A 26,596-nucleotide genomic window follows, 5' to 3' on the forward strand; every position below is an offset into this window, starting at 1 on the left:
GGCTCCTAGTAGCCTCCAATCAGACCCTGTTATGGGCCAATCTCTTACGAACTATTTCTTGCCTAAACAATCTAGGCCTTCTCATAAATTATGAAAAGTCACATATGCAGCCCACTCAAACTTTGCAATTCATAGGAGCAGTCATCGATACGATACAGGACAAGACTTTCCTTCCCCATCCGAGAGCAATGGCTCTCTCTACTCTGGCTACAGATCTCCTCCAGACTTCGATAATATCAGCTCGCCATATTCTAACTCATCTCGGCCAAATGGCTGCTTCCATATATGTAGTCCCTCATACACGACTCCACATGCTTCGCCTTCAGTGGGGACTGAAAAACCAATGGAATCAATTTCTCCATCCATTATCCACTCTCATTACCATGACAAACAGTATGAAAACAGATCTTCAGTGGTGGATTTCTCAGTCAACACTGGAGACAGGGGTGCGATTGAGACCTTTACGACATCATCTAATACTCACCACAGATGCCTCCCCCAAGGGTTGGGGAGCACATCTAGACCACTTGACAACCCTGGGGTTATGGTCAACATTCGAGAGGACTCAACACATCAACCTACTGGAGCTCAAAGCAGTCAGAAACACCCTTCGAACTTTCAAAGAATCTCTTTGAGGGAAAATAATCATGATTCACACGGATAACCAAGTCACAATGTTTTACATAAACAAAGGAGGGTCTGTATCTTGGAACCTCTGCAAGGAGACAGTACAATTGCTGGAATGGGCTCATCAATGAACAATATCTCTTCAAGCAACTTATCTGCCCAGAATTCAAAACTCCAGGGCAGACAAACTCAGCAGGATATTTCATCCTCACGAATGGCAGTTGGATAAAGAAATAGCTCAATGCCTATTCACGATTTGGGGTCACCCCTCAATCGACTTTTTTGCAACAGAAAACAACGCACAACTGGAAAACTTCTGTTCCGTATACCCGAGCGCAAAGAATCGCGTCGGATGCCTTTCTCGTGAGGTGGTCTCACAACCTACTGTATGCGTTTCCATCAATACCTCTCATCTCCCGCACCATACAGAGATGCATCGAAGACGAAGCCGATCGGATCTTAAGAGCACCAGCTTGGCCAAGACAACCATGGTACAGCTACCTAGTTCGTCTATCGATATGCAACCCCATTCCCCTGGGAAACAGCCCTCAGCTTCTAACCTCAGGTTCTCTCCTACATCCTCTTCATTCCTCCCTACATCTCACAGCCTGGAGGTTGAACGGATCGCATACCAACACCTAGATATGTCTCCTGCTCTTTAAGAGATATTAGTATCCTCAAGAAAACCTTCAACTCGACTCAGTTACAAAAGAAAGTGGTCTCGCTATGCTTCTTTGTGTTCAACAACAGAAACAGATCCGTTCACTTGCCCACCTGAACAGCTTCTTTCATACCTCCTTTACTTTATAATGAAGGTCTGGCAACTTCCTTACTCAGAGTTCATCTAAGTGTTATTGCAGCTTACCTTAATGGAGAACCCATTTCCTGTCCTACTTTAGTCTCCAGATTAATGAAAGGAGTGTTAAGCGTACGCCCTCCATTACAAAAACCACCAGTACCATGGGACATTAACGTGGTCATTAACTAATGCTTCCCCCCCTTTGAACCATTGGACACTTGTCACCTTCTATACCTTTCATGGAAAGTACTTTTCCTAGTTGCGTTAATTTCAGCAAGAAGAGTAAGTGAACTGCAAGCGCTAGTCCACTATTCACCTTATCTTCAATTTCACCATGATAAGGTGACTCTTCGCACTCACCCAAAATTCCTACCAAAGGTTATTTCCAGTTTTCACATTAACCAGACCATAACCTTACCAATTTTTCATCCGAAACCTCATGCAAATGAAAATGACAGAAAGCCCCACACTCTGGACTGTAAACATGCACTGGCTTATTACAAACAGCGCACTACTTCACCTAACCAACCTTCACAACTCTCTATATTTCAATCCGAACGCACAAGGACGTCTGGTGACTAAATGAACGCTTTCCACATGGATTTCAAACTGTATTCAATTTTGCTACCAGCAACGGTCGCAAACTCTTTCTTCCAATCAACAGTGCACCAAATTTGTGCACTGGCAGCCTCAATGACCCATCTCCATGAAGTTCCCATCATAGATATTTGGAAAGCTACAACATGGTCATCGCTGCACACTTTCACATCTCATTACTGTTTGGACAAACAAACTGTGGATGATGCAGTAATGGGTAGGACTATCCTACAGAAGAGCACATGTTCATCATGTTCATACAGCCTTCAAAGGAACTGTCCACCTAAACACTTTGTATTGAGCGAATAACCAATCAAACTACATGACATCTCCAGACAGCATGGCTAATTCAGCTGCTTATCTACGTGAAAAGAGCAAGTTTGCTTACCGTAAACGGTGTTTTCCGTAGATAGCAGATGAATTAGCCATGCTGACCCACCCGCCTCCCCAAACAGTTCCAGCAACACCTGCACTTGCTTTAATACTGACTGAGGAGCCTGAGGTGAATCAGAGAGGATATAAGAGGGAGCACCCGGCTGAAAGTCTTTGCTATACTTAGAGAGCTCCACCACCTACTGGCACGGAAGACGTACCCAGACAGCTTGGCTAATTCATCTGCTATCTACGGAAAACACCGTTTACGGTAAGCAAACTTGCTCTTCAGACCTGACGTAGCAATTCGATCACTTTTTTCAAGCATTCAATTTTCATTTTCCTCCTATGAGGCAGCAACAAAGATATTCAATGTAGAGTCATGTATTTATTTATTTAACAAATTTGTAGCCCGCTAATTCACAAACTTTAGCAGGTAACAAGAATTACATATTTGGGAAGGGGGCAGTATATTATATGGGGTGCTGAGTTAGACATAATACGTTGAGAGATAAGACCCCTGAGGCAGGCGGTGGTTGCTGAAACATGGGCCTGTGTCGGGGTATGGGACATGTTTGTGGATTGCAAACTGGCTAAAAGACAGGAAACAGAGAGTAGGATTAAATGGACAATTTTCTCAGTGGAAGGGAGTGGACAGTGGAGTGCCTCAGAGATCTATATTGGGACCCTTACTTTTCAATATATTTATAAATGATCTGGAAAGAAATACGACGAGTGAGATAATCAAATTTGCACTTGACACAAAATTGTTCAGAGTAGTTAAATCACAAGCAGATTGTGATAAATTGCAGGAAGACCTTGTGAGACTGGAAAATTGGGCATCCAAATGGCAGATGAAATTTAATGTGGATAAGTGCAAGGTGATGCATATAGGGAAAAATAAACCATGCTATAATTACACAATGTTGGGTTCCATATTAGGTGCTACAACCCAAGAAAGAGATCTAGGTGTCATAGTGGATAACACATTGAAATCGTCGGTTCAGTGTGCTGTGGCAGTCAAAAAAGCAAACAGAATGTTGGGAATTATTAGAAAGGGAATGGTGAATAAAACGGAAAATGTCATAATGCCTCTGTATCGCTCCATGGTGAGACCGCACCTTGAATACTGTGTACAATTCTGGTCGCCGCATCTCTAAAAAGATATAATTGCGATGGAGAAGGTACAGAGAAGGGCTACCAAAATGATAAGGGGAATGGAACAACTCCCCTATGAGGAAAGACTAAAGAGGTTAGGACTTTTCAGCTTGGAGAAGAGACGACTGAGGGGGGATATGATAGAAGTGTTTAAAATCATGAGAGGTCTAGAACGGGTAGATGTGAATCGGTTATTTACTCTTTTTGGATAGTAGAAAGACTAGGGGGCACTCCATGAAGTTAGCATGGGGCACATTTAAAACTAATCGGAGAAAGTTCTTTTTTACTCAATGCACAATTAAACTCTGGAATTTGTTGCCAGAGGATGTGGTTAGTGCAGTTAGTATAGCTGGGTTTAAAAAAGGATTGGATAAGTTCTTGGAGGAGAAGTCCATTACCTGCTATTAAGTTCACCTAGAGAATAGACTTAGTTTTTGGGTACTTGCCAGGTTCTTGTTGCCTGGATTGGCCACTGTTTGAGGCAGGATGCTGGGCTTGATGGACCCTTGGTCTGACCCAGTATGGCATTATGTTATGTTCTTAAATTTTGTGTATAAGTATACAGCGTTGACACCGTTTCTACAATCCTGTTCAAGGACGACTCTATTCAGTTAAGTAAAATTTTTCTTGGAACATATAGTAGCTGTTTTTTGCCTATCAGCAAATAATTGATGATTTTGTGTTTTACCTCTGACACCGTCTGTAGCCCATTGCGAGGCAAAAGACTGGTAATTGAATTTAAACACTTGGTGTCTGATGCTGTGGCCATGTTACAGAAAAAAATATTCTTTTTTTTAATTTGGTTAAATTTATCATAAGATTATACAAACTATATGCTATACCTCTTCTTGGTTTTCCTGTTTATTGACTTAACAGAAGAGGATGCTGCTTTTTTCTTGTTCAATGAAATTCTAAGCATGAAACTAGAGCAGAATCTAGGGGTGATCATATCTGATGATCTCAAGATAACCAAACAGAAAAATACTTGGATGCATAGGGAGAGGCATGGTCAGCGGAAAAAAGGAGTGATATATTTCCTGTATAAGTTCCTGGTGAGACCTCATTTGGAATACTATGTACAATTCTGGAGACTGAACCTTCAAAAGGATAAAAACTGAATGGAGTCGGTCTGACTATTAAAATGGTCAGAAGTCTTCTTTATAAAGTTTAGAATCTCGTACAAAGTTCTCACAATCATTCACAAATCTATACACAAGCTCATTTCACTGGAACTCAATATCCCTTTGCAACCACATATTCCTTCCAGACCGGCGAGAGCAGCTTATAGAGACACTCTCTCCTTGCCCCACCCATCAAAACCTCATTAAATAAACGATCTCTATCTACAGCAGGCCCCGCACAATGGAACTCTCTACCTCCAGAACTTTGGAAGGAACCTTGCCCAATCACCTTCAAGAAGAGACTCAAAACTTGGGTATTCGAACAAGCTTTTAATCCATACCAATAATCTCCCATCAAAGTGCACCATGCAACATGACTCCCAAATACTTAGCCAGGTTTCAGTTATAGAATCTCATCACCTAATCGTAATCATTGTAATTTACTCCCCAGTTCCTTGAGCCAAGTTTATTTTCCCTGTTCGATGTAATCACATTCTTACATGCTTGTTAATGTTATAATGTAAACCGAAATGATATGTAACACTGCTACATGAATTTCGGTATATAAAAATGTTAAATAAATAAATAAATAAATAAATAAATGTGTGGACAGAGTTAAAGATCTAAACATTTATACCCTAGAGGAAAAGCAGGATAGATAGAGATTTGATAGACATTTAAATACATCTAAGGTATCAATGCCTGGGAATCAGGCCTCTTTCATCAAAAAGGCTATAAAATGAGGGTGAAAGGGGATAGACTCAGGAGTAATCTAAGGAAATATTCCTTTTACAGAAAGGGTAGTGGTTGCATGGAACAGCCTCCCAGTGGAAGTGGTGAAGACAAGTAGTATTTGAATTCAAGAAAGCATGGGACAAGAACAGGGGATCTCTATGATAGGGATTGTAGAGTTGATAAGTTGGTACAGATGGGCAGACTAGATAGGCCATGTAGTCTTTTTCTGCTGTCATATTTCTAAGTTAAATGATAGGATTCATATGGCTAGCACAGCTCCATTAGCCCTCTTAAAAGCCTTATTCAAAATAGACTTCTCCCTGACTATGCCTGTGGAAAAATCGTAACGGCATAAGATTATCTGTTAACAAACAGAAATCATATATTTAGTTATAGTTGTAACATACCCGGAGCACTTGATTGAATTGATATAAATGTAACTAAAAGAAATAAATCTATAAACAGTTTCTTCTTTTTTTTTAGTTTTATACTCTGCCTTTGTTAAAAAGATTACTCATAGTGGCTTCCGATTCTGTGGAACAGTAGCAAAAGAAGCAATGATTAAATTATATGCACAAGAGAAGTTTGGGTTTTTTTTAATAAAAATATCTCTTCATTGTGGATTTTTCAACTGTATGTTGCTTGATATCAGTTTTTGAGATTTATTTCCATAGGAATGATTCCATTGTTTCCTATTATTCCCATAGAAACACATTACAGTATACATTATGTTAGTGTGAATCTCTTTTATCAGTATATATTTTTGTTTGAAATTGTGCTGTCAAAATATTTTATTGTAACAAGCAAAGTCTTTCACTCCAAAATTCTGAAATACAGGGTTCTTAGGTTCTTTCTTATTTCAAAATAAAGTTTTTTGCAACTGGTGAATCTTTGCAATGATCTTTGAAGGTGAAATGGAAGTAACCACCTTGTCCTCCCCCCCCCCCCCCCCCCCCCCCCCCCCCCCCCCCCCCCCATACACACAAACACAGACATGTCTAGAAATGGAAACTCGAGATCTAATTCTTGGCTTTGTGCACTTTTCTTGAGCAGCACCCGCAAAAACCCAAGAAGACAATGTATTATGTACATGCACTTTTCTTGGAAGCAGTTTTTGGTATTTTGTATTTGACTGAACTTCACTGCTTCAAAGTCTGTGTATTTGTTATCTGAAACTTGGAATCTGTTTTAGAATCTTTATCTTTTTCTACTCACATTTCCATAGAAAGTTTCTTGCATAGCTTTCTGACTTGCTGACACATAATGTTCCTTTAAAGATATTAAGAGTAGTGTTGAATATATATCTGCTTAAAAGTAGTAACACAGGGGCAGAGTCTTCAAATATCAGCTTGACTATTTTATCTTTCCTTTTGTCCTCAGCTTATTTATTTAGACTGCTTTTAAATATAAGATATGCACCTTCTGGGTACAACTCCTTGTTGTGCTTTATTCATAAGCTTAGAGTTATCACTGCAATTCCTGCATACAGCATCTTCTTTCCAGCTCTTTTTCTATCTCTACTTTTTAGCACTTCTCATAGGTATTACCGCAATAGTAGTCTACTGTTTATATCCCGCAATAACGGCCTAATGCATTTTGATGAATGACCCTGTTAGCTTATGTTTAGGTTTAAAATGCTCTGAGGTTTTAAAATCCCCTAGAGAAATATATTTTCATGAACTCAATATTGTTCTTCTAATTATCAGATATATGGGGCAATAACATGAATTTTCCATTGATAAATAGGCTGAATTAGCCATTACATTTAGGTGACATCATCCAGCAACACCAAACAGACTTGTCTCTCCAAGCTGTAGCTCTATTGAGCAGGTGCAAGTGTTGCCTTGTGATCCTCCTCAGTCATTTTTTCTGAGCTGAAGCATGAATGTGTACTTCATTTCACCTCTATACTTCAAACTTGCATTTTTACTTCAAGAATCTTATTCTGCCTTGCCTCACTGCTTCTGCAGCCACACATGCAACACTTTTTAAGTGCTTCCCAAAAAAAAACAGAGAGGAAACTTTATCTCATAAGATGTAAAGCCACCAGAAAAAGTCTACAATGGTGAATGGATTCATTACTCACGTGTGTGGAAAAGTCATGTCCTTCACTGACAGCCATGAGTTATGCTACAACTGTCTGGGACCCCAGACCATGACCAAAAAATATGTGAAGCCTATGGATGGATGTCCCCATGCTCAGAGTGATGCATGGAAGAATTGCATATGTTTCAAAGGACTGCCAGTAGATCTTCATCCCGCAGTGCAGCGTCTGCCTCCTTGGGAAAGCCTTTTGAGTCGAAGCTCTTCCAAAACTCCCCTATCTGCAAGATCTGCAGCCGCAGGGTCAACTTCATCTGGCTGTATGCCATTGATGCCTAAGAGGCAAATGTCCCTTGAGTTGAAGAAGTAAACTTCACAAGATGCATCTGTGGAGGCAGCATGGGCCATTCCTCTACAGCACCACCAGCACAAGCCTCATCCCAGCATGGTGCTTCAAAGCATCGGAAGTCCAATACATTCACCTATATTGTATTGAAGCGTGATGCATTGATGCATTTGAGGCACAGAGCCTCAAGGAATCCTATACAGTCACACTTAAAACTCTCAACACACTCAAAACTATTGATGCATCTGAAATATGGCAGTTCAACACACTTGAAGCCCCAGTGCATCAGCATCCTGACTCAAAATACATCTGCACATCCTACAATGATGCACTGATGCAAGTCATGCTGACCCACTCGATGCATCTCGATTCTTCTAACATGGTCCCTTCCTCCATTGGTTAGACAGCTAACATCCCCAAGGTTAGTAGCTGAAAGTCTTTGATTAAAAATACCAGATCCTAATCGGTTCAATTATACCTCTATTCTTGAATTAATCGATTATAATACAGGAACCAATTCTAGTTTCAGAAGATGATACTGCTCCGCTAATCCCAGGCCAAATGATTCAGCAATCCTATGACCAGATTGCAGGGTTAGTGAGAAATTCTTTACCCTCCCTAGCAAAAGACGCAAATGTAACACTCCATCCTCTCTTTTCCACTCTTGCTTTAGCGGTTCTTCAAACTGAAGACCCAAACTCACCTTTGGGTGTGTTTACATCATGAGAACCTCATGTTATAAGATCTTCATCAACATAAGTCTATTGCAGTGTAGTCTACTCACTCAGAGGCAATAGTCCAGGCTGTTCCTATGAAATCTCAACCAGAGGAATGTTCTTCTTTCCTTTCATCATTAGAGTCCTGGCTGAGTGAGCCACTGATCCTAGGATTGGATGAGGAGTCCACTAGAATACCGTTGTATCCTCTGCCAGATCTTCCATAGCATTCTTCTCCCCCAAAAGACCTCACTTATTTGAAATTTATTGAAAAGTTGGCAGCAGCACTGGGTATTCATGTCCATATGGACAAAGACCCAGAGTCTGACCTCTTTGGTCTATTAAAGATTTTGGATACACTGGTGGAACCTGCCACTTTACCAGTTCATGACATACTTAAGGCATTATTCTTAAAAGTATGGGAAACACCTATATCTTGCCTTCCCAAGTCTAGAAAGCTGTGTATCAATTTTTGAGTCCAATATTCTCCAGGATTTGGTGCGGTACATCTTCCACTCCAGTCAGTCACAGTGGAATCAGCTTTGAAGAAAGCAAAGACAGCATGTATTTACTCCAATTTCCCAGACACTTTCAGCTAAAGAACATTCTAGAGTGCAAGGCTCTCGACACATATTGTCATTCATCAGTTCTACATGGTACAATACATTCATGATTGCCTCTAGAAGATGAAGCCATGCCTACCTGTTTCAGAACAAAGCACCCTCTCTCAGTCATTTTGGGATACTAAGGAAGGTGTACAACACCTACTCCATTCTGTTTTTGAGTCCTTTGACTCTGCCTCGTGTGCATCCACAGCCTCTACTGAAGTGCGTCGCGTGGTGTGGTTAAAGCAGTACCATTTGAAAGGATGTCCATGAAAAACTTGTCCACCTCCCAAACTTGGAGAACAGCCTAGTCAGAGAGAAAATCTGAGAAATAGTCTCGTGAAAAAACGACCAAACTGTGGTGGTCCCTATCTCTCTCCCTGGTGCCAGAATAACCTGCTCAAATGTTATATTCTTACTATCCTTACAATCATCCATACAGTCATAGTCAGCAGTATCAGCCTTTTCAGCAGTACCGGCTCAGCGTCAACAACTTCTGGCCAGATCATGACAAAGGGAACACTGTCTGCCAAAAACAGTCCAACAGGCCCAGCATAAGCCAGAACCAAGTTTTTGATACCATCATCCAATCCCCATCCTTCCCTTCTGGTAGTGGGACAAATTCAGCATTTCTTGAACAAGTGGCATCAAATAAGCAAGGACGCTTGGGCCCTCAGTATTGTGCAGCATGGGTACCAGTTGCATTTCTCCCAACCCCACCCATTCCACACTATTTGCTGCCCATACTGGATCCTTCTCAACTCCCTCAGATTCATCTATAGGTGCAAACTATTCCACAACACCAGGTGGTGGAGATACTGTCTATATCACAACACCAGCAGAGTTTCTACTCCAGATATTTTCTTATCACCAAGAAATCGGGGAGAGTATGACTGATCCTGAATCTGTGGCTTCTCAAGCATATCCTCCAGGAGAAATTTAAAAAGAACTCTCTCTCTCTCAGCACTCAGTACAGTGAATGGATGTGTGCCCTGGATCTCAAAGATATTTATACTCATATTCCAAACCAGCCGGTCCATTGGCATTACCTATAGTTCCAGGTGGATTTGTCCCACTGCAAATACAAAGTTCTTCCATTTGGCCTCTCCTCTGCCCCCAGAGTCTGTACCAAATGGCTTGTAGTAGAAGTGCACCACCATTGCAAGGGAATTCAGGTTCTCATACCTAGTCCATTGGCTGATTGCAGCAAATTCTCAAGAAGCCATTCTCTGGACTTGGCCATAGGTAGTCTTTAGAGCTTTAGGATTTCTCATCAACTTCAAGAAATCCAACCTAGAACCCATGCAGAACTTTCAGTTCATAGGAGCCCACATAGACTGCCTGCTTCAGAAGGGTTTCCTGCCCAGCAGTCTGAGATCAATCATGATCTTGCTCATTCAAGCTCAGCTTGAAATTGGCCATAGAGGCAAAAACTCATAATAAAAACTTTTTAAAATATATCCAAAGCAAGAAACCTGTGAGGGAGTCGGTTGGACCATTAGATGACAGAGGGGTTAAAGGGGCTCTTAGGGAAGATAAGGCCATTGCAGAAAGACTAAATGAATTCTTTGCCTCCGTGTTTACAAATGAGGATGTTGGGGAGATACCAGTTCCGGAGATGGTTTTCAGGGGTGATGAGTCAGACGAACTGAACGAAATCACTGTGAACCTGGAAGATGTAGTAGGCCAGATTGACAAACTAAAGAGTAGCAAATCACCTGGACCGGATGGTATGCATCCTAGGGTCCTGAAGGAACTCAAAAATGAAATTTCTGATCTATTAGTTAAAATTTGTAACCTATCATTAAAATCATCCATTGTACCTGAAGACTGGAGGGTGGCCAATGTAACCCCAATATTTAAAAAAGGCTCCAGGGGTGATCCAGGTAACTATAGACCAGTGAGCCTGACTTCAGTGCCGGGAAAAATAGCGGAAACTATTCTCAAGAACAAAATTGTAACGCATATAGAAAGACATGATTTAATGGAACATAGTCAACATGGATTTACCTAAGGGAAGTCTTGCCTAACAAATCTGCTTCATTTTTTTGAAGGGGTTAATAAACATGTGGATAAAGGTGAACCGGTAGATGTAGTGTATTTGGATTTTCAGAAGGCGTTTGACAAAGTCCCTCATGAGAGGCTTCTACGAAAACTAAAAAGTCATGGGATAGGAGGTGATGTCCTTTCGTGGATTACAAGCTGGTTAAAAGACAGGAAACAGAGAGTAGGATTAAATGGTCAATTTTCTCAGTGGAAAAGGGTAAACAGTGGAGTGCCTCAGGGATCTGTACTTGGACCGGTGCTTTTCAATATATATATAAATGATCTGGAAAGGAATACGACGAGTGTGGTTATCAAATTTGCAGATGATACAAAATTATTCAAAGTAGTTAAATCACAAGCAGACTGTGATGCATTGCAGGAGGACCTTGCAAGACTTGAAGATTGGGCATCCAAATGGCAGATGAAATTTAATGTGGACAAGTGCAAGGTGTTGCATATAGGGAAAAATAACTGTTGCTGTAGTTACACGATGTTAGGTTCCATATTAGGAGCTACCACCCAGGAAAAAGATCTAGGCATCATAGTGGATAATACTTTAAAATCGTCAGCTCAGTGTGCTGCAGCAGTCAAAAAAGCAAATAGAATGTTAGGAATTATTAGGAAGGGAATGGTTAATAGAACGGAAAATGTCATAATGCCTCTATATCGCTCCATGGTGAGACCACACCTTGAATACTGTGTACAATTCTGGTCGCCGCATCTCAAAAAAGATATAGTTGCAGAGGAAGGTACAGAGAAGGGCAACCAAAATGCTAAAGGGGATGGAGCAGCTTCCCTATGAGGAAAGGCTGAAGAGATTAGGGCTGTTCAGCTTGGAGAAGAGACGGCTGAGGGGGGATATGATAGAGGTCTTTAAGATCATGAGAGATCTTGAACGAGTAGATGTGACTCGGTTATTTTCACTTTCGAATAATAGAAGGACTAGGGGGCATTCCATGAAGTTAGCAAGTAGCACATTTAAGACTAATCGGAGAAAATTCTTTTTCACTCAACGCACAATAAAGCTTGGAATTTGTTGCCAGAGGATGTGGTTAGTGTAGTTAGTGTAGCTGGGTTCAAAAAAGGTTTGGATAAGTTCTTGGAGGAGAAGTCCATTAATGGCTATTAATCAATTTTACTTAGGGAATAGCTACTGCTATTAATTGCATCAGTAGCATGGGATCTTCTTAGTGTTTGGGTAATTGCCAGGTTCTTGTGGCCTGGTTTTGGCCTCTGTTGGAAACAGGATGCTGGGCTTGATGGACCCTTGGTCTGACCCAGCGTGGCAATTTCTTATGTTCTTATGTTCATTTACCATAAGCATTCAAAGACATTAATTTCCTCTAGAAAACCTTCAACTAGGACAAACTGCACCTTCAAATGGAAAAGATTTTTCATATGGTGCCAACAGCATGATTCCGATCCTGATCCCTTCTCATGTGAGCCTCTGCAACTTTTGCAATGCTTGCTTCACCTATTTAATTCAAGTTTTACTTCTGTCTCAGTGAGGGTATATCTGAGTTCCATCATGCCTTACCATTGATTTGTTGACCAACAAATCAATCTCTATGCGTCCACTTGTGTCTGGTTTTATGAAGGGACTCTGGCACGTCAAACCTGTGATATAGAAACCACTTGTTCAATAAGATCTCAATGTGGTCCTCTCAATTAATAAAGCCTCCTTTTGAACCATTGGAGTCAGCTCCTTTAAAGTTACTAACTTGGAAAGGCCTTTTCCTAGTTGCAGTCACTGCAGTGAAAAGAGTTAGCAGTCTCCAGGCTCTCATCCACTACCTTCCATATCTGCAGCTTTGTCACTACAGGGTGATTCTTCGTACTAACCCAAAGTTTCTACCGAAGATAGTTTCTGCTTTCCATATTAATCAATCTGTTGTGTTACCTACTTTCTTCCCCAGGCCACATGCGCATGAGGGACAAAAAGCCCTCCATATTCTGACCTAAAAAAGGGCCTGGGCACTTTGCAAACGACATACTCAACCTTATTGTCAAGGTAATCAATTCTTCATCTCATATGATCCTAACAACCTTGGTATAGCAGTTACCAAATGAACTTTATCCACCTGCATGGTCGAGTATATCCATCACTGCTGTGGCCTAGCAGGACGTCAACTTACAGACTTTAGTCAAAGCTCTTCAGGTATGACTTCCTCTGTTGCTCATCTCTGAGAAGTATCCAATGAAGATATCTGCAAAACTGCATTGTGGTTATCCATCCATACATTCATGTCCCATTATTGTCTTGATACCATTTCAAGTAGTGACAGTAGTTTTGGACAAGCAGTTTTGTGAAATTTGTTCTTGCTGTACTCCACTCTCCATGGTTGAGTCCAGGTTGCTTATTCAGTTATCGCTTTGCTACAAATATCAGCTTGGGGCTCCATATATGTAATGGCTAATTCAACCTGCTTATCAATAGAGAAAGCATGTTTGCTTATTGTAAATGGTGTTTTCCATAGATAGGATGAGTTAGCCATGGAATACCCGCTCACCTCCCTGGAGAGTCGATTGTTACTGTAGCTCTATTACAAGGAAACGCACACTCGGGAACTCCCACACATGCTCAGTAGAGCTAAAACCTCTACAGCTTGGAGAGACAAGTCTGTTCAGTGCTACTATTTTTTTTAATGGATAATTTATCCTGCTGTCTACGGAAAACACCATTTACCGAAAGCAAACATGCTTTATGTGAAGTATGCTGCAGTACATTTAATAAATTGTTTTAAGAATAATCAAAACAGTTCAAATAAGAGAAATAACATTGTGTAAATGCTTCATAGGAATTATATAGGTATCAAAAAGTTAAGCAGTTAAAGGTCATCAGAAACTAAAACTCAAAGCATTAAACCATATATTTTACTGCATATCAATTTCTCAGCTGGAACAGCAACTCATTTTGCTAAGTATTTGCTCTAGCACAAGACGCCTCTGCAGCGATGTAGCCACAGGTAGGCCTTGGGACCAGTGCCCTCTCACTTTTGGCTCAGGCTCCCACCCTTAGCCAGGATGGTTATGTCCCATCTCTCCTTGAAGGTGCTGGAGTTAAGAGGTCTGGAGGCATTGAAATAACTGCCAGTCCATGATCCCCTGCGCTGTTAAGGATTCTAACTTATGGGAAAGACCACTGCTATTGGGCTAGACATATAAAAAGTATGAGGCCATCAAAGTCATTGGCAGGTAATTATTTATTCTCCCTTCTCTCAGCCTCTTCAGGAATACATGAGCTGGGTGGAAGCCTATTTACATATTTGCTTATCAGCAGCCTGAGGGACCGATGTAATAAAACCTATATTGGTGATAACAAGCAGCCCAGATGGATTCAAGAAGCTAATGGCATGCAAATGGACCAAGAGACAAAAAGTGCACTAAATGGAAAAAATGTGCTTTATTAATTCATCAGCTATTTGCATGCCATTAAGAGCAAATCCATTCAAAAAAAAAAAAAAAAGAGATAAAATGGGCAGTGAGCAGGGCCAAGCAAGCAGAGCCCCATTGCTTCCATCCATATTCAAAAAAATAAAGTGGTGATAAGCCTTCAAATGGGGCACCTAAATTCCAAACCTTCCTGCACCCCCAGGGAACCCAGTGGAGAAGACCTTACCATCTCATGCGGGGTTGCTGTCAATGCCAGTACAGCTCTGAACCAAAACTTTATTCACTAGCCACTGATTGGTCCCTTCACCAGCAGCTGTCAGTGAAAAATTGATCCTTTAGCTGCTGGTAAAGGCACCAAACAGCTGCCAGTGAAAGTGAATAAATTCATATTGAGTGCCAGTACAGCTCAGTGCTGTACCGGTATTGAGAACAGCCCCATCTGAGGAGGTAAGTTGGTCTTCTCCTCTGACTGGGGTTCCATGAGGGTGGGGGAGGGTTTGAAATTTAGGTACCCCAATTGAGGACTCACTGCTACCTTTTTTTTTTTTTTTTTTTTTTTAATGTGGACAGGAGGAAGAGGGTTCTACCTGCTCAGATATTTTTTAAAAGTTAGGTTGGGGAATAATAGGGATGACACTCTGCCTCACTCCTTTTTAAAATCTAACTATAATAAAGAAGAGCATTGCCCTACATAGCCTACATGCAAACTGATCTCCGTCCCTCTTCCTCCCTGTATTCTCCAGCTCCACCCTTTCTCTCTCTCTCTCTCTCTCTCTCTCTGAATAGTCAGTCCTTCCTCTACTACCACACAGTACATCCAAGCTCAGAGTGCACGCTCTACTACCACACTTCTCAATTATGCACTTCCCATATTTCACAGTATTTCCCCATCCCTGAATGGGTTTTTAGTATTCTCACAGGACAGGCAGGATGGTAGTCCTCATATATGGGTGACATCATCAGGATGGAGCCCAATCATGGAAAACTTCTGTCAAAGTTTCCAGAACTTTGACTGGCCCCTACTGGGCATGCCCAGCATGGCACTAACCCTGCAGTCAGCAAGGGTCCCCCTTCAGTCTTCTTTTTTCTGCGCAGCAGTAGCCTCGCGGTAAAGGAGCTCTGAAGAGATTCCTGACAGGAATTTTCCTCACGGAATTACTAAAAGTTAACTTGCCCCACAGGGGTCCCTCCTCTACCTTTTATAAGTCCGCGGTACTCCGGTAAGTTTTTACCCATTTCCTGTCGATTACCATAGAGTTTGGCCTTCGCGGCCTACTGGCCGTTGACCGTACCGCGGCTAAATGTTTTCCATGGCGTCGGGGTTTCGTCGGTGCCCAGACTGTACCCGCACCATGTCTATCACAGACCCCCATAAAGTCTGTGTAATGAGTTTAGGACGCGAGCACAATGTCTTGACCTGCACCAAATGTGCCCTGATGACACTGAAGGGTCGCAAGGCCAGAATGGAGAAGATGGAACTTCTCTTCCGTGCTCAAACGCCGACGTCGTCAGAACCGGCACTGTCGGCTTCTCGCCAGCATCGACCACCGACCGGTGACTGACCGGCATTTATTTATTTACTTATTTATTTATTTTTAACTTTTCTATACCGATGCTCTTGTACAGGATACATATCGCACGGTTTACATGGAACTGAAAACAGTCGCCGGGAGGCGTATACAATGAAACATAGGAACAAAGAACGTTCGGGGAAATAAAACAGTGTGGGGAAATGCAACATTGGAACAAGGAACGTGAGGGAAATAAGACAGATATGTGAAAACTTTAGCAATATAAGAGAATACACTACCATATAATGTGGTAGATATAACATAATATTAAAAAGAGTAAGTTTAATAATAATAAGAATGGGAAAAGAGGCCTAAGCCTCGGGGAAACGAGCCGGTGGGGGGGAAAGGCAGAGAGTTATGGGGGAAAACCACAATGAGCAATGGGACGTTTAGCATTGGCAGGATTCAAGGGGGAGAGAGATCAGGGGCAAAGGGATTATCTGTCCGAAGAGGCCTGACTGAAGAGCCAGGTTTTCGGGATTATCTGTCCGAAGAGGCCTGACTGAAGAGCCAGGTTTTCGGGATTATCTGTCCGAAAAGGCCTGACTGAAGAGCCAGGTTTTCAGTTTCTTTTTGAAGACCAAAGGGCAGGGTTCTTGGCGGAGGTCTGGTGGGAGCGAGTTCCAAAGTGGAGGCCCAGCTGTGGAGAGGGCGCACTTCCTTAAAGAGGTTTTAGCAGGTGGGGTATATAGCATGTCTTTGTATGCTCTTCTAGTGGGTCTGTTTGAAGTGTGTGGCCTTATTTGGAAGGTTAGATTGAGGGGGGAGATATTATGTAAAGCCTTATGGATCATCATGAGGGCTTTAAAGAGGATCCTGGATTTGATGGGTAACCAGTGCAAGTTTTGAAGGATGGGAGTGATATGTTCTCTTCTGTTGGCATTAATGAGGATCCTGGCTGTGGCGTTCATGACCATCTGAAGAGGTTTGATTGAGTTGGCGGGTAGTCCCAGCAGAAGGGAGTTGCAGTAATCCACTTTGGACAAGACGGTGGATTGTAACACCAAACGGAAGTCACGGAGGAGTAGTAGTGGTTTTAGTTTTTTTAGTACCTGCAATTTGAAAAAGCATTCTTTCGTTGTGTTGTTTATGAATTTTTTTAGGTTAAGTTGATTGTCGAGCAGAACCCCCAGGTCTCTCACATGTGATGAATGGTTAATTGTATTTTTGGCTAGTTGCGAAAGGCTTGAGGAGTTGAGAATAGTGTTGTTGTTGTTGTCCTGAGTTATTAGTAGAATCTCAGTTTTGTTAGTATTTAGGACGAGATTGAGGCTAGTGAGAAGCTGGTTGATTGCTTGAAGGCAGCTGTTCCAATGGGACCAGGTTTTGTGAAGAGATTCGGTAATAGGGATGAGGATCTAGATGTCATATAAACATAGAAATGACGGCAGAAGAAGACCAAACGGCCCATCTAGTCTGCCCAGCAAGCTACGCACTTTATCCATTTTTTCCCCTTTTTTTTCTCTCCCACTTGTTACTATTGGCTTCCAGTACCCTCCAGCCCTAATTCCCCTCCACCCCACCACCAATTTAGAGAGCAGCGCCGTATCTGCATCCAAGTGAACGTCCAGCTCAATTAGGGGTAGCAACTGCTGTAACAAGCAGGCCACACCCTTACCCCATATTCTTACCCACCCCTGTTTTTATTTTTTTGTTTGTTTTTTTTGGAGATAGCCCTCCATCCTTCCGCTCCGTGAAGGTGAAACACCAACTGCTGGCCACTGGCATCCCGCTCCGTGAATGCCTCTGTGGCTACTGCTGCTCCGTGCAGTGTTTTTGAATGCCTCCTCTTTATTCACGCCCTCCAGACTTGATGGATCCACAGTGTTTATCCCACGCCCCTTTGAAGTCGTTCACATAAAGGTCGTCTGCATAAAGGAAGTGGGTTAGTTTTAGGTTAGAAAGTAGCTGGCATAGCGGGAGGAGGTAGATGTTAAATAGAGTAGGTGAGAGAGATGATCCTTGGGGAACTCCTGTGAGAGATGATCCTTGGGGAACTCCTGTGTTTGCTCTGACTGGGTGTGAATCTTTGTTGTTGATCCTCACCTTGTAAGATCTATTTTCGAGGAAGGATTTGAACCAGTTGAATGCAGATCCTTTGATGCCAATGTCTGCCAGTCGCTGGAGTAAGACAGTGTGGTTCACGGTGTCAAAAGCTGCGGACAAATCCAACAGCGCTAGTAAGTAAGGTTGACCTTTTTCCAAGTTTAGAAGGATGGTGTCTGAGAGCGTAGATAGTAAAGATTCAGTGTTTAGTGCCTTGCGGAAACCAAATTGCATTGGGGCGAGAATGTCATTCCTCCTCTAGGTATTCTGATAGTTGTTTGTTTACAACTTTTTCCATGAGCTTGGCTGCCATTGGCAGGTTTGCTATGGGGCGGAAGTTGGCTGGGTCAGATGGAGAAAGATTTGGTTTTTTTAAAAGAGGTTTGAGTATTGCCAACTTGAGTTGATCTGGTACAAGACCCTGAGCTAGGGAGCAATTTATGACGTCTGCTAGTGGCTTGGCAATGATATTTGGGATGGAAAGAAGCAGGTTGGATGGAATGTGGTCTGCTGGGTGCGAGGAGGGTTTAGTTTTCTTTAGTATGTTTTCTATTTCTAGCGAAGAAGTTGATTCGAAGGAGACTAGAGATGAGTTTCGTTGATGACTTGTGGGGAGAGTAGAGGGGGATGGTGGAAAGGGCATCGTGAGGGGCGAGATGAGACTGGAGATTTTTTTCTCAAAATAGTCGGCCAATTCATTGGCTTTACTGGAGGCTTGGTCGTCTGGAATGAGAGGTGTGGATGGTTTGGTGAGGGCTGAAACATAGGAGAACAATGCTCTAGAATCGAAAATGAAGTGATGAATTTTTTTAGAGAAGAATTCTTTCTTTGTTCTGTTGATGATGTTCCTGTAAGCATTTAAGCAGGATTTGTAGGCGGCTAGGGTGGTTGTGGAGGGGTTTTTACGCCAGCTATATTCTTTTTTTCTGAGGTTCTGTTTGGTGGACTTCAGTTCCGGTGTAAACCAAGGTTTCCTGTTGTCCCTCTCCGGATGAAGAGTTTTGGTGATCTTTGGGCAGGTTCGTTCAGCTACTTTGCTGGTGATGTTGATCCAAGACCCGGTCGCACTGTTGGCGTCAGACAGGTCGAGTTGGTCTAGTTCACTGGAAAGCTGTGTGCTTAGGAGTTCAGTTGAACAAGGTTTCCTGAAAGTTACCGTGGTTGTAGGGGCTGCCTGGTGTGGGTGTTCCTTAATCGCTAAAGCTGTGGAGATGACTTGGTGGTCCGACCATGGGACTGGTGAGCAAGTAGGGTTAGAAGCTAGTGAGATGCCCTCATTAATAAAGATGAGGTCTAAAGTGTGGCCCGCTTTGTGGGTAGGGTTATTGACAATTTGTCTGAATCCCATATGGCTTAATGTGGTGAGTAGTGTCTCAGTGTTCGCAGAGAGTGGCGAGGCATCCACGTGAAGGTTGAAATCGCCCAACAGGATGGCTGGTTTGTCTGCGTTGAAGTGTTTTGCGATGATTTCTATGCCTGGAGATGGGTCTGATTCAAGAGATCCTGGCGGAGCGTAGACTAAGCCGACTTGGAGGAATTTTGATTTGAAGAGGGCAAATTCAATTTTCGATGAGGCATATGGGAGATGAAGGGTTAGGCCTAGCCCTTTTTTGCTGCTAGAAGCAGACCTCCTCCTCTTTTTTTGAGCCTAGGAATTGATAGGAGGTCGTAGGTTTGGATGGGGAGCTGATTTATTAACACTGTGTCGGAGGGTTTCAGCCAGGTTTCTGTTATGGCACAGATGTCTGGTTTAGATTCTGAAAGGAGGTCATTGAGAATGTGAGTTCTTTTTGGTGATGGATTGGGCGTTGAAAAGCGTAAGTGAGAAAAGAGCGAGGCCAAGCAGGTTGTGTGAGTGGTGAAATCATGATAGGAATGATCCTCTGTTGGCGGCTGGAGGGTCGAGCGATTGCTTTGGGTGGTCTAGCTAGGTGATTCTAGATTATGGGTATGGCAAAGGTGCGCATCCTAGAGGAGGGAATGGGGATGCTTGGGTAGCAGGGAGTTGGTGAGAAGAAAGGGCGGAGTTGGTAATGATCGAATGGAGGTCGAAGGGGGCCCAGAATGGCTCGGGCTGATCTTAAGTGTTCAGGCTCCAAGAGGCCTGGCCAGATGTTGATTTCTGATGGAGTGTGAGTTAGGTGCTGTATGGATACTCTGGCGACGTATCTCCGGGTGAATGCTTGCAGGAAGCAAAATGAGGTAAATTGAGACTGGAAGGGGCTAGGTAGATGATGGCAGAAGATAGAGGTCTGCTGTATTGCTTACGTGATAGTTAGGAATGGTGGTTTCCTGTTTGAACAGGTCTGGAGCGAAGGTACTCTGTGAGGAATTGTGCTTGCACTGCTGGGGTGGTGAGCGGCTTCTCTCCGGGGCTGCACGAAGGAGCGCACAAAGGGGCAGCCCCTTTGTCGCACCCCTACGGCGCGCGACACCTGGCTGCCGCGGTGTTTTAAAGGTTGATCGGGGCTGTCCCCCGATTGGCTGGGCATCGGTGGGGCTCCTGATAGGCTCAGGAGCGAAGAGGAGGAGCGCAGACGGAAGAGGAGGCCCGAGCGCTGATCTGGCTGCCTCGTGGTCGGCGCTGGCTGCCGCTGAGGGTGAGTGCGAATTTAAAGGGCTTTACCCCAGCGGGTCAGCGACGCCGATCGCGCAGGCCTCATTAGCACCCCGGTCGCAGCCTTCGTCGCGGGAGGAAGAGGAACAGGCATTGACGACTTCTCTGCCATCGACACCCTCTACTCCCCCTCAGGGTCTAGGGGATCGAAGGGAGAAACATCGGCATCGAAAGACTCGGACCATCGAGGGAGCAAAATCATCGACCTCGCCATCGTCTGAGCCGCTGTTGAAGAAGCCCCGTCCAGGAAAGGCACCGACCATTCTTGCGACCGGGTCTCCGAGGCGACCCTCACCCGATCGGGGATTGGGAGCCGCGACTCCACCTTTAACGGTGGTCCCTCCGGCTATGCCTCTGCCTCTGCCTCCTTCTTCTGTTCCGGAGCCGGGGCTACTTGCTCCAGGTCTCCGAGAAGAACTGGACCGGTTTGTCCAGGAGGCCATCGACAAGGCGATGCAACGTCTCCAGGTTCCTCCAGCACAGACACCGGCACCGACTGGGGAACCGATCATCGACCCAATTCTGGCAGCGCTAGCACCGCTGCTATCCAGGATGGAAGCACTTATGGCCGCTTTTCCACCGATGGATCCCAGGTCTCCGATGGCTCCAATGCCCTCCCCACTGACAGCATCATCGGGAGGAGAAACACCGTTCTGCATTCCTCCCTCTGGAGTTATGCCTCAGCCATCGATGCCTATACGTCCCTCGCCACCGATCGAACCATTGATGCTGATACAACCATCGGCGCCACCGAGCCGTCCATCGATGCTTTCGATGCCTATATCGGTGCCTTCGATGCCATCATCGGTACCTCCGATAATTCCTCCGATTCCTTCGGAGCCTAGACCAGGACCTTCAGGTATCCAACCACCCTGTCCCCCTCTACTTCCTAGAGGAAAGGGTATTGATCCTTATGATACCTGGGGAGATGATACCTCATCAGACACTGATGACTTACCTTCACCACCTTCACCCACTGAGAGTAGAAAGCGTTCTCCTCCAGAAGACCTCTCATTTATAAATTTTGTGAAGGAAATGGCTGAATTGGTTCCTTTTCAATTGCAGACGGAGCAGGATGATAGGCACCAGATGATGGAGTTGCACCAATTCCTGGATGCCCCCAAGGTAATTTCTGTCCACCAGGTTCTTCTTGATATCCTCAAAAAGAACTGGGAAAATCTAGGAACAATTGCTCCAGTACACAGGAAAGCTGACACTACTTATTTAGTACAATCGGTAGGGATGTGAATCATTTTTTGACGATTTAAAACAATCGTCAGATATATTTTAAATCATCAAAAATTGTTGAGTCGCGATACAATAGAAATTCCCCCGATTTATCGTCAAAAATCGTAAATCAGGGGAGGGGGGAGGGCGGGGAAAACCGGCACACCAAAAAAGCCCCTAAACCCACCCCGACCCTATAAAACGAATCCCTTACCTTCCCCCACCCTCCCGAACCCCCCAAAGCTTTTTACGAGTACCTGGTGGTCCAGTGGGGGCGCGGGGACCGATCTCCCGCTCTCGGTCCATCGGCGCCATTTTGGCTGCCACTCAAAAATGGCGCCGATGGCCCGATAAAAAAAAAAACCCACCCGACCCTTTAAAAACGACCCCTTAGCTTCCCCCACCCTCCCGATCCCCCCAAAACATTTTAAAATTACCTGGTGGTCTAGTGGTGGTCCCGGGAGCGATCTCCCGTTCTCGGGCCGTCTGCTGCCACTCATAAAGATGGTGCCGATGGCCCTTTGCCCTTACCATATGACAGGGTATCCGTGCCATTGGCCGGCCCCTGTCACATGGTAGGAGCACTGGCTGGCCGGCACCATCTGAATTTAGGATAGATTGTAGTGGAGAGCGATGGGTTGCTGGGAGACCAGTGAAGAGCAAGTTCCAATAGTCCGACTGAGGTGGAATATGATGGGGATCTTTGAAATCATGGGAGGTCTTGAAGGAGTGGATGTGAATCGGTTGTTTACACTTCGGATGTTGGAAGGACTAGGGGGCACTCCATGAAGTTAGACTAATCGGAGAAAATTATTTTTCACTCAACACATTATGCTCTGGAATTTGTTGCTTGAGGATGTGGTTAGTGCAGTTGGTGTGACTGGTTTTAGGGGGGGTTTGGGTGGGTTCTTGGAGGAGAAGTCTATTAACTGCTGTTGGTCGGGTTGGCTTGGGGAGTAGCCTCTGCTATTATTGGCATCAGTGGCATGGGATCTTCTTGGTGTTTGGGTGCTTGCCAGGTTCTTGTGGCCTGGTTTGGCCTCTGTTGGAGACGGGATGCTGGGCTTGATGGACCCTTGGTCTGACCCAGCATGGCAATTTCTTATGTTCTTATGTCTATGCGAGAGGAGATACGAGTGTAGATAAGGGTTCTAGTAGGTGTTCAAAAAGGAAGGGACAGATTTTGGTGATGATACAGAGAATTATTCATAGAGAAGGAGAGGAGGCAAATTGACTCCTAGGTTACAGGCTGAGGTGATCTGTGTTATCCACAAAAATAGAGAAAAGGGAGGTAGACTTGCAGGGAAAGTTAAGTAGCTCCATCTTGGCCATGTTGAATTTAAGGTGGAGGTGGGACATCCAGGCAGCAATATCAGACAAGCAAGCCAAAATCAGAGATTGGATTTATAGTGAAATTTCTGGTATAGAAAGGTAAATCTGGCAGTAGTCAGCAATAAAATGGTATTGAAGGCCATGAGAGGAAAGCATGTGGGAATGATTATACCATGCATTGGCTTATTTGCAGATGTCTTTTGACTTGATTGTGAAACTGGAATGTGGTCTGAATAAAGCGGTAATCAGAGAATGTTCTTTTTCACTCAACGCACAATTAAACTCTGGAATTTGTTGCCAGAGGATGTGGTTAGTGCAGTTAGTATAGCTGTGTTTAAAAAAGGATTGGATAAGTTCTTGGAGGAGAAGTCCATTACCTGCTATTAATTAAATTGACTTAGAAAATAGCCACTGCTATTACTAGCAACGGTAACATGGAATAGACTGTTTTTTGGGTACTTGCCAGGTTCTTATGGCCTGGATTGGCAACTGTTGAAAACAGGATGCTGGGCTTGATGGACCCTTGGTCTGACCCAGTATGGCATGTTCTTATGTTCCATGTTAGTGCAAAAATTTTGTTAAAAGGCACACTGGACCTGAGGTACAGGGTACAGGGTTTCTTATGCAGCCCCAAGTAGCAACCAGAAATGTATGAACACATCATTGTACATGAAAACTCTTTCCCCGCCCCCCCCTTCCCCAATTCTCTCCCACACCTCCTTCCCTTTCCCCTAGGTAATCCATGTTATAATCAATAACCGCCCCGTATTGGAAGCAAGCAACTGGAATTTGCTGGCATGATTTTGCAACATTCTTCAACGCACGGCTTGTTACAGTGGATATCATTGGGGTTATAAAAAAAAAAGAAGCAAATCGAATTGTTACATGAAAAATGAGCATAAAGTAAAAATGGAATTTGTGTGCCAGGTTTAAGTGAAAGAAGGAGAGACATAATTTTTATAAACTGACATTCATTACTGTAGAGCTGTTTGACAATGTGTAGAGCAACACTGTTTATTCTTTGAGTAATATACCCCCAGATGAAGCCTTTCATTAGTGAAGCTTAGGCCTTGGTTGGGTATGATAATAAATGTATCCAAAGTAGTATTGTTTTAGGTTTAGGTTTAAGGAAGGTTGTACAATTCCTTATTGTAGTGTTTTTATGTATGAGTGTGGTGCAATTTGCATATTGCCAAGGGAAGTGAGATTGGTGTGAATGAGTTTTGTATGGTGGTTTTAACTAGGGGGGGTGGCATTGAAGAATGTGCCATGTATATTTAAGGAATTAATAAAAACATAACTTTATATAAAAAAAAAAAAATTAAGTATTCTTTTTTTGAGTGGAGGGTATAATTCAAATAACTGGTTGTATATTGTACATTTTGCATACCCTGAAATTAGGAAAGTGTTGGTATATATATTATTATTTTTATATACCAACATTCGATCTGAGATATCACAGTTTACATTCAGGTACTGTAGGTATTTTCCCTATCCTCAGAGGTCTTACAATCTAAGTTTGTACCTGAGGCAATGGAGGGTAAAGTGACTTGCCCAAGGTCACAAGGAGCAACAGAACTCAAACCTTGGTCTCCTGGTTCATAGCCCACTGCTCTAACCACTAGGCTATTCTTCCTCCTCCCCGCATAGTACTAGCTCTCTACTTTGGGAAATTTAATTCCTGCTCTGACCAAAATTTAAATTTCCTACAGTTAAAAAGAAAAAAAAAAAGAAAGAAAAGGCACTCTAGGTAGTCTCCCCTCTTGCAAGCCTCTTTGCATTGCAGAGTAATAACTAATAAGCTCATTACCCTACAGTCTGCATCAAAACACACTAATCTTGGTGCTGGTTTTTACTCATGTTTTAGCGTGCACTTTTTACACACAAAAAAATCCTATGCTAAATACCAGCATTAATTTACCACAGAAAAATGCACGCTAAAACAAGAGTAAAAACCAGCACTAGGATTAGCACTTCTTTTTACATCTGCCCTTGAGACATTTACACTTGTAAATGTCTCAAGGCTTAACTACAAAGAGAGAGAGAAAAAGCAGAGACAGTGAAGATCAGGAGACACAGTGTTGCCAGAGATTATAAGGGTTTGTAGCCATTACCATGAAGAGCCATATAGGATTGGGGTAAGGAATGGGGGAAAGGTGGAGAGTTGACCACAATTCCAATCCATGTTAACTTTGGGTCCCTTGCCAAAAATAAATCAGTTCTGGCTACGTTGATGCTCTTGTAGAAGCCAAATTTTAAACCTGGCCAAAAACAATTCAATTAAATGTTGAACAGCAGATTGAAAATAAAGTGGCTCTCATTGAAAGAAGGCAAAATTACAGTTCATCTTTAGTAGGAAGATAAATGTGTTGGAAATGCGTTTCATGTCACTGTTTTGGACTGGTTACTTGCAACTCTATTTTACATTGTTAATAAAAGCAGTGCTGTGTTACTGTTCTTGCAAAAAGGAAACCTTCCTGGTTTGTTTGTTTTTGCCACAAATCTCTAACAGTGCCAATTGTAGGTATAGAAGAGGAACAACCAAGACACAAATGGAGGACAAACATACCAAAAGATAAATCCACAAGAAGGGTGTTTTCAAATTCTTAAGTTCATTTATATTAGTTCAAGTAGCAGGCAGTCTTATCTGTGTAAAAGTTGAAAAGATGTAACTCACTTGGAATAACAGCACAGTCGGTCCCCTGAACACAGCGTGTTTTGCAATGGCTGCATCGGGAGGGACAGAGTGAGACCACAAGGTTCTTCAAGCTAGTAATACAATGTGTCTTCAAGATGAAGAGATATGCACTTAAATGCAAAGAAAAAGGAAGAATGAGACCTCTACAGATCTCTGTTTTTCAATCTGATCCTCGAGATCCTGCGTCAAGTTTGGGTTTCAGAATATCCACAGTAAATATTTGAGATATATTTGCGTACATTTGGTCAAGAAACTGATTGTCATAATTTGGTTGCTTGAAACCCAAATCTAGTTGATAATTTGGAAGATCAACTTTGGGAGCTATAGCCAGAGTTGACAGAGAGGTTGCAGCGTTAAAATTCATTAATATATGAATTGAAAATAAATTTGTGTTATCTCTCTTTTCAGTTCCTAAAATTGGCAGCTGTGCCTACAGGTCTGGCACTGACATCCTTCACTTTGTATGCTATACGAGAGAGGGAACCAGAAGGAAGTCTGCTATTAAAACCAAATCAGGTAAGAAAACATTTGATTGAATGAAATGATT

At 43.1% G+C, this 26,596-nt stretch overlaps 1 protein-coding gene across 5 annotated transcripts in view; it reads left to right on the forward strand.

The window, feature by feature from the left end:
- The window catches only part of APOOL (apolipoprotein O like), a 267,269-nt gene that overhangs the window by 26,802 nt on the left and 213,871 nt on the right, over positions 1–26,596 (forward strand). For all 5 annotated transcript variants that reach the window (XM_029606577.1, XM_029606573.1, XM_029606575.1 and 2 more), the window contains one exon: positions 26,458–26,565. In XM_029606577.1, coding sequence (XP_029462437.1) covers positions 26,458–26,565 — 108 coding nt within the window. Of the gene's footprint in view, positions 1–26,457; positions 26,566–26,596 lie in introns of those variants that run through there.

This window comes from Rhinatrema bivittatum, chromosome 6 (genome assembly GCF_901001135.1).
Source record: "Rhinatrema bivittatum chromosome 6, aRhiBiv1.1, whole genome shotgun sequence".
NCBI lineage: Eukaryota > Metazoa > Chordata > Amphibia > Gymnophiona > Rhinatrematidae > Rhinatrema > Rhinatrema bivittatum.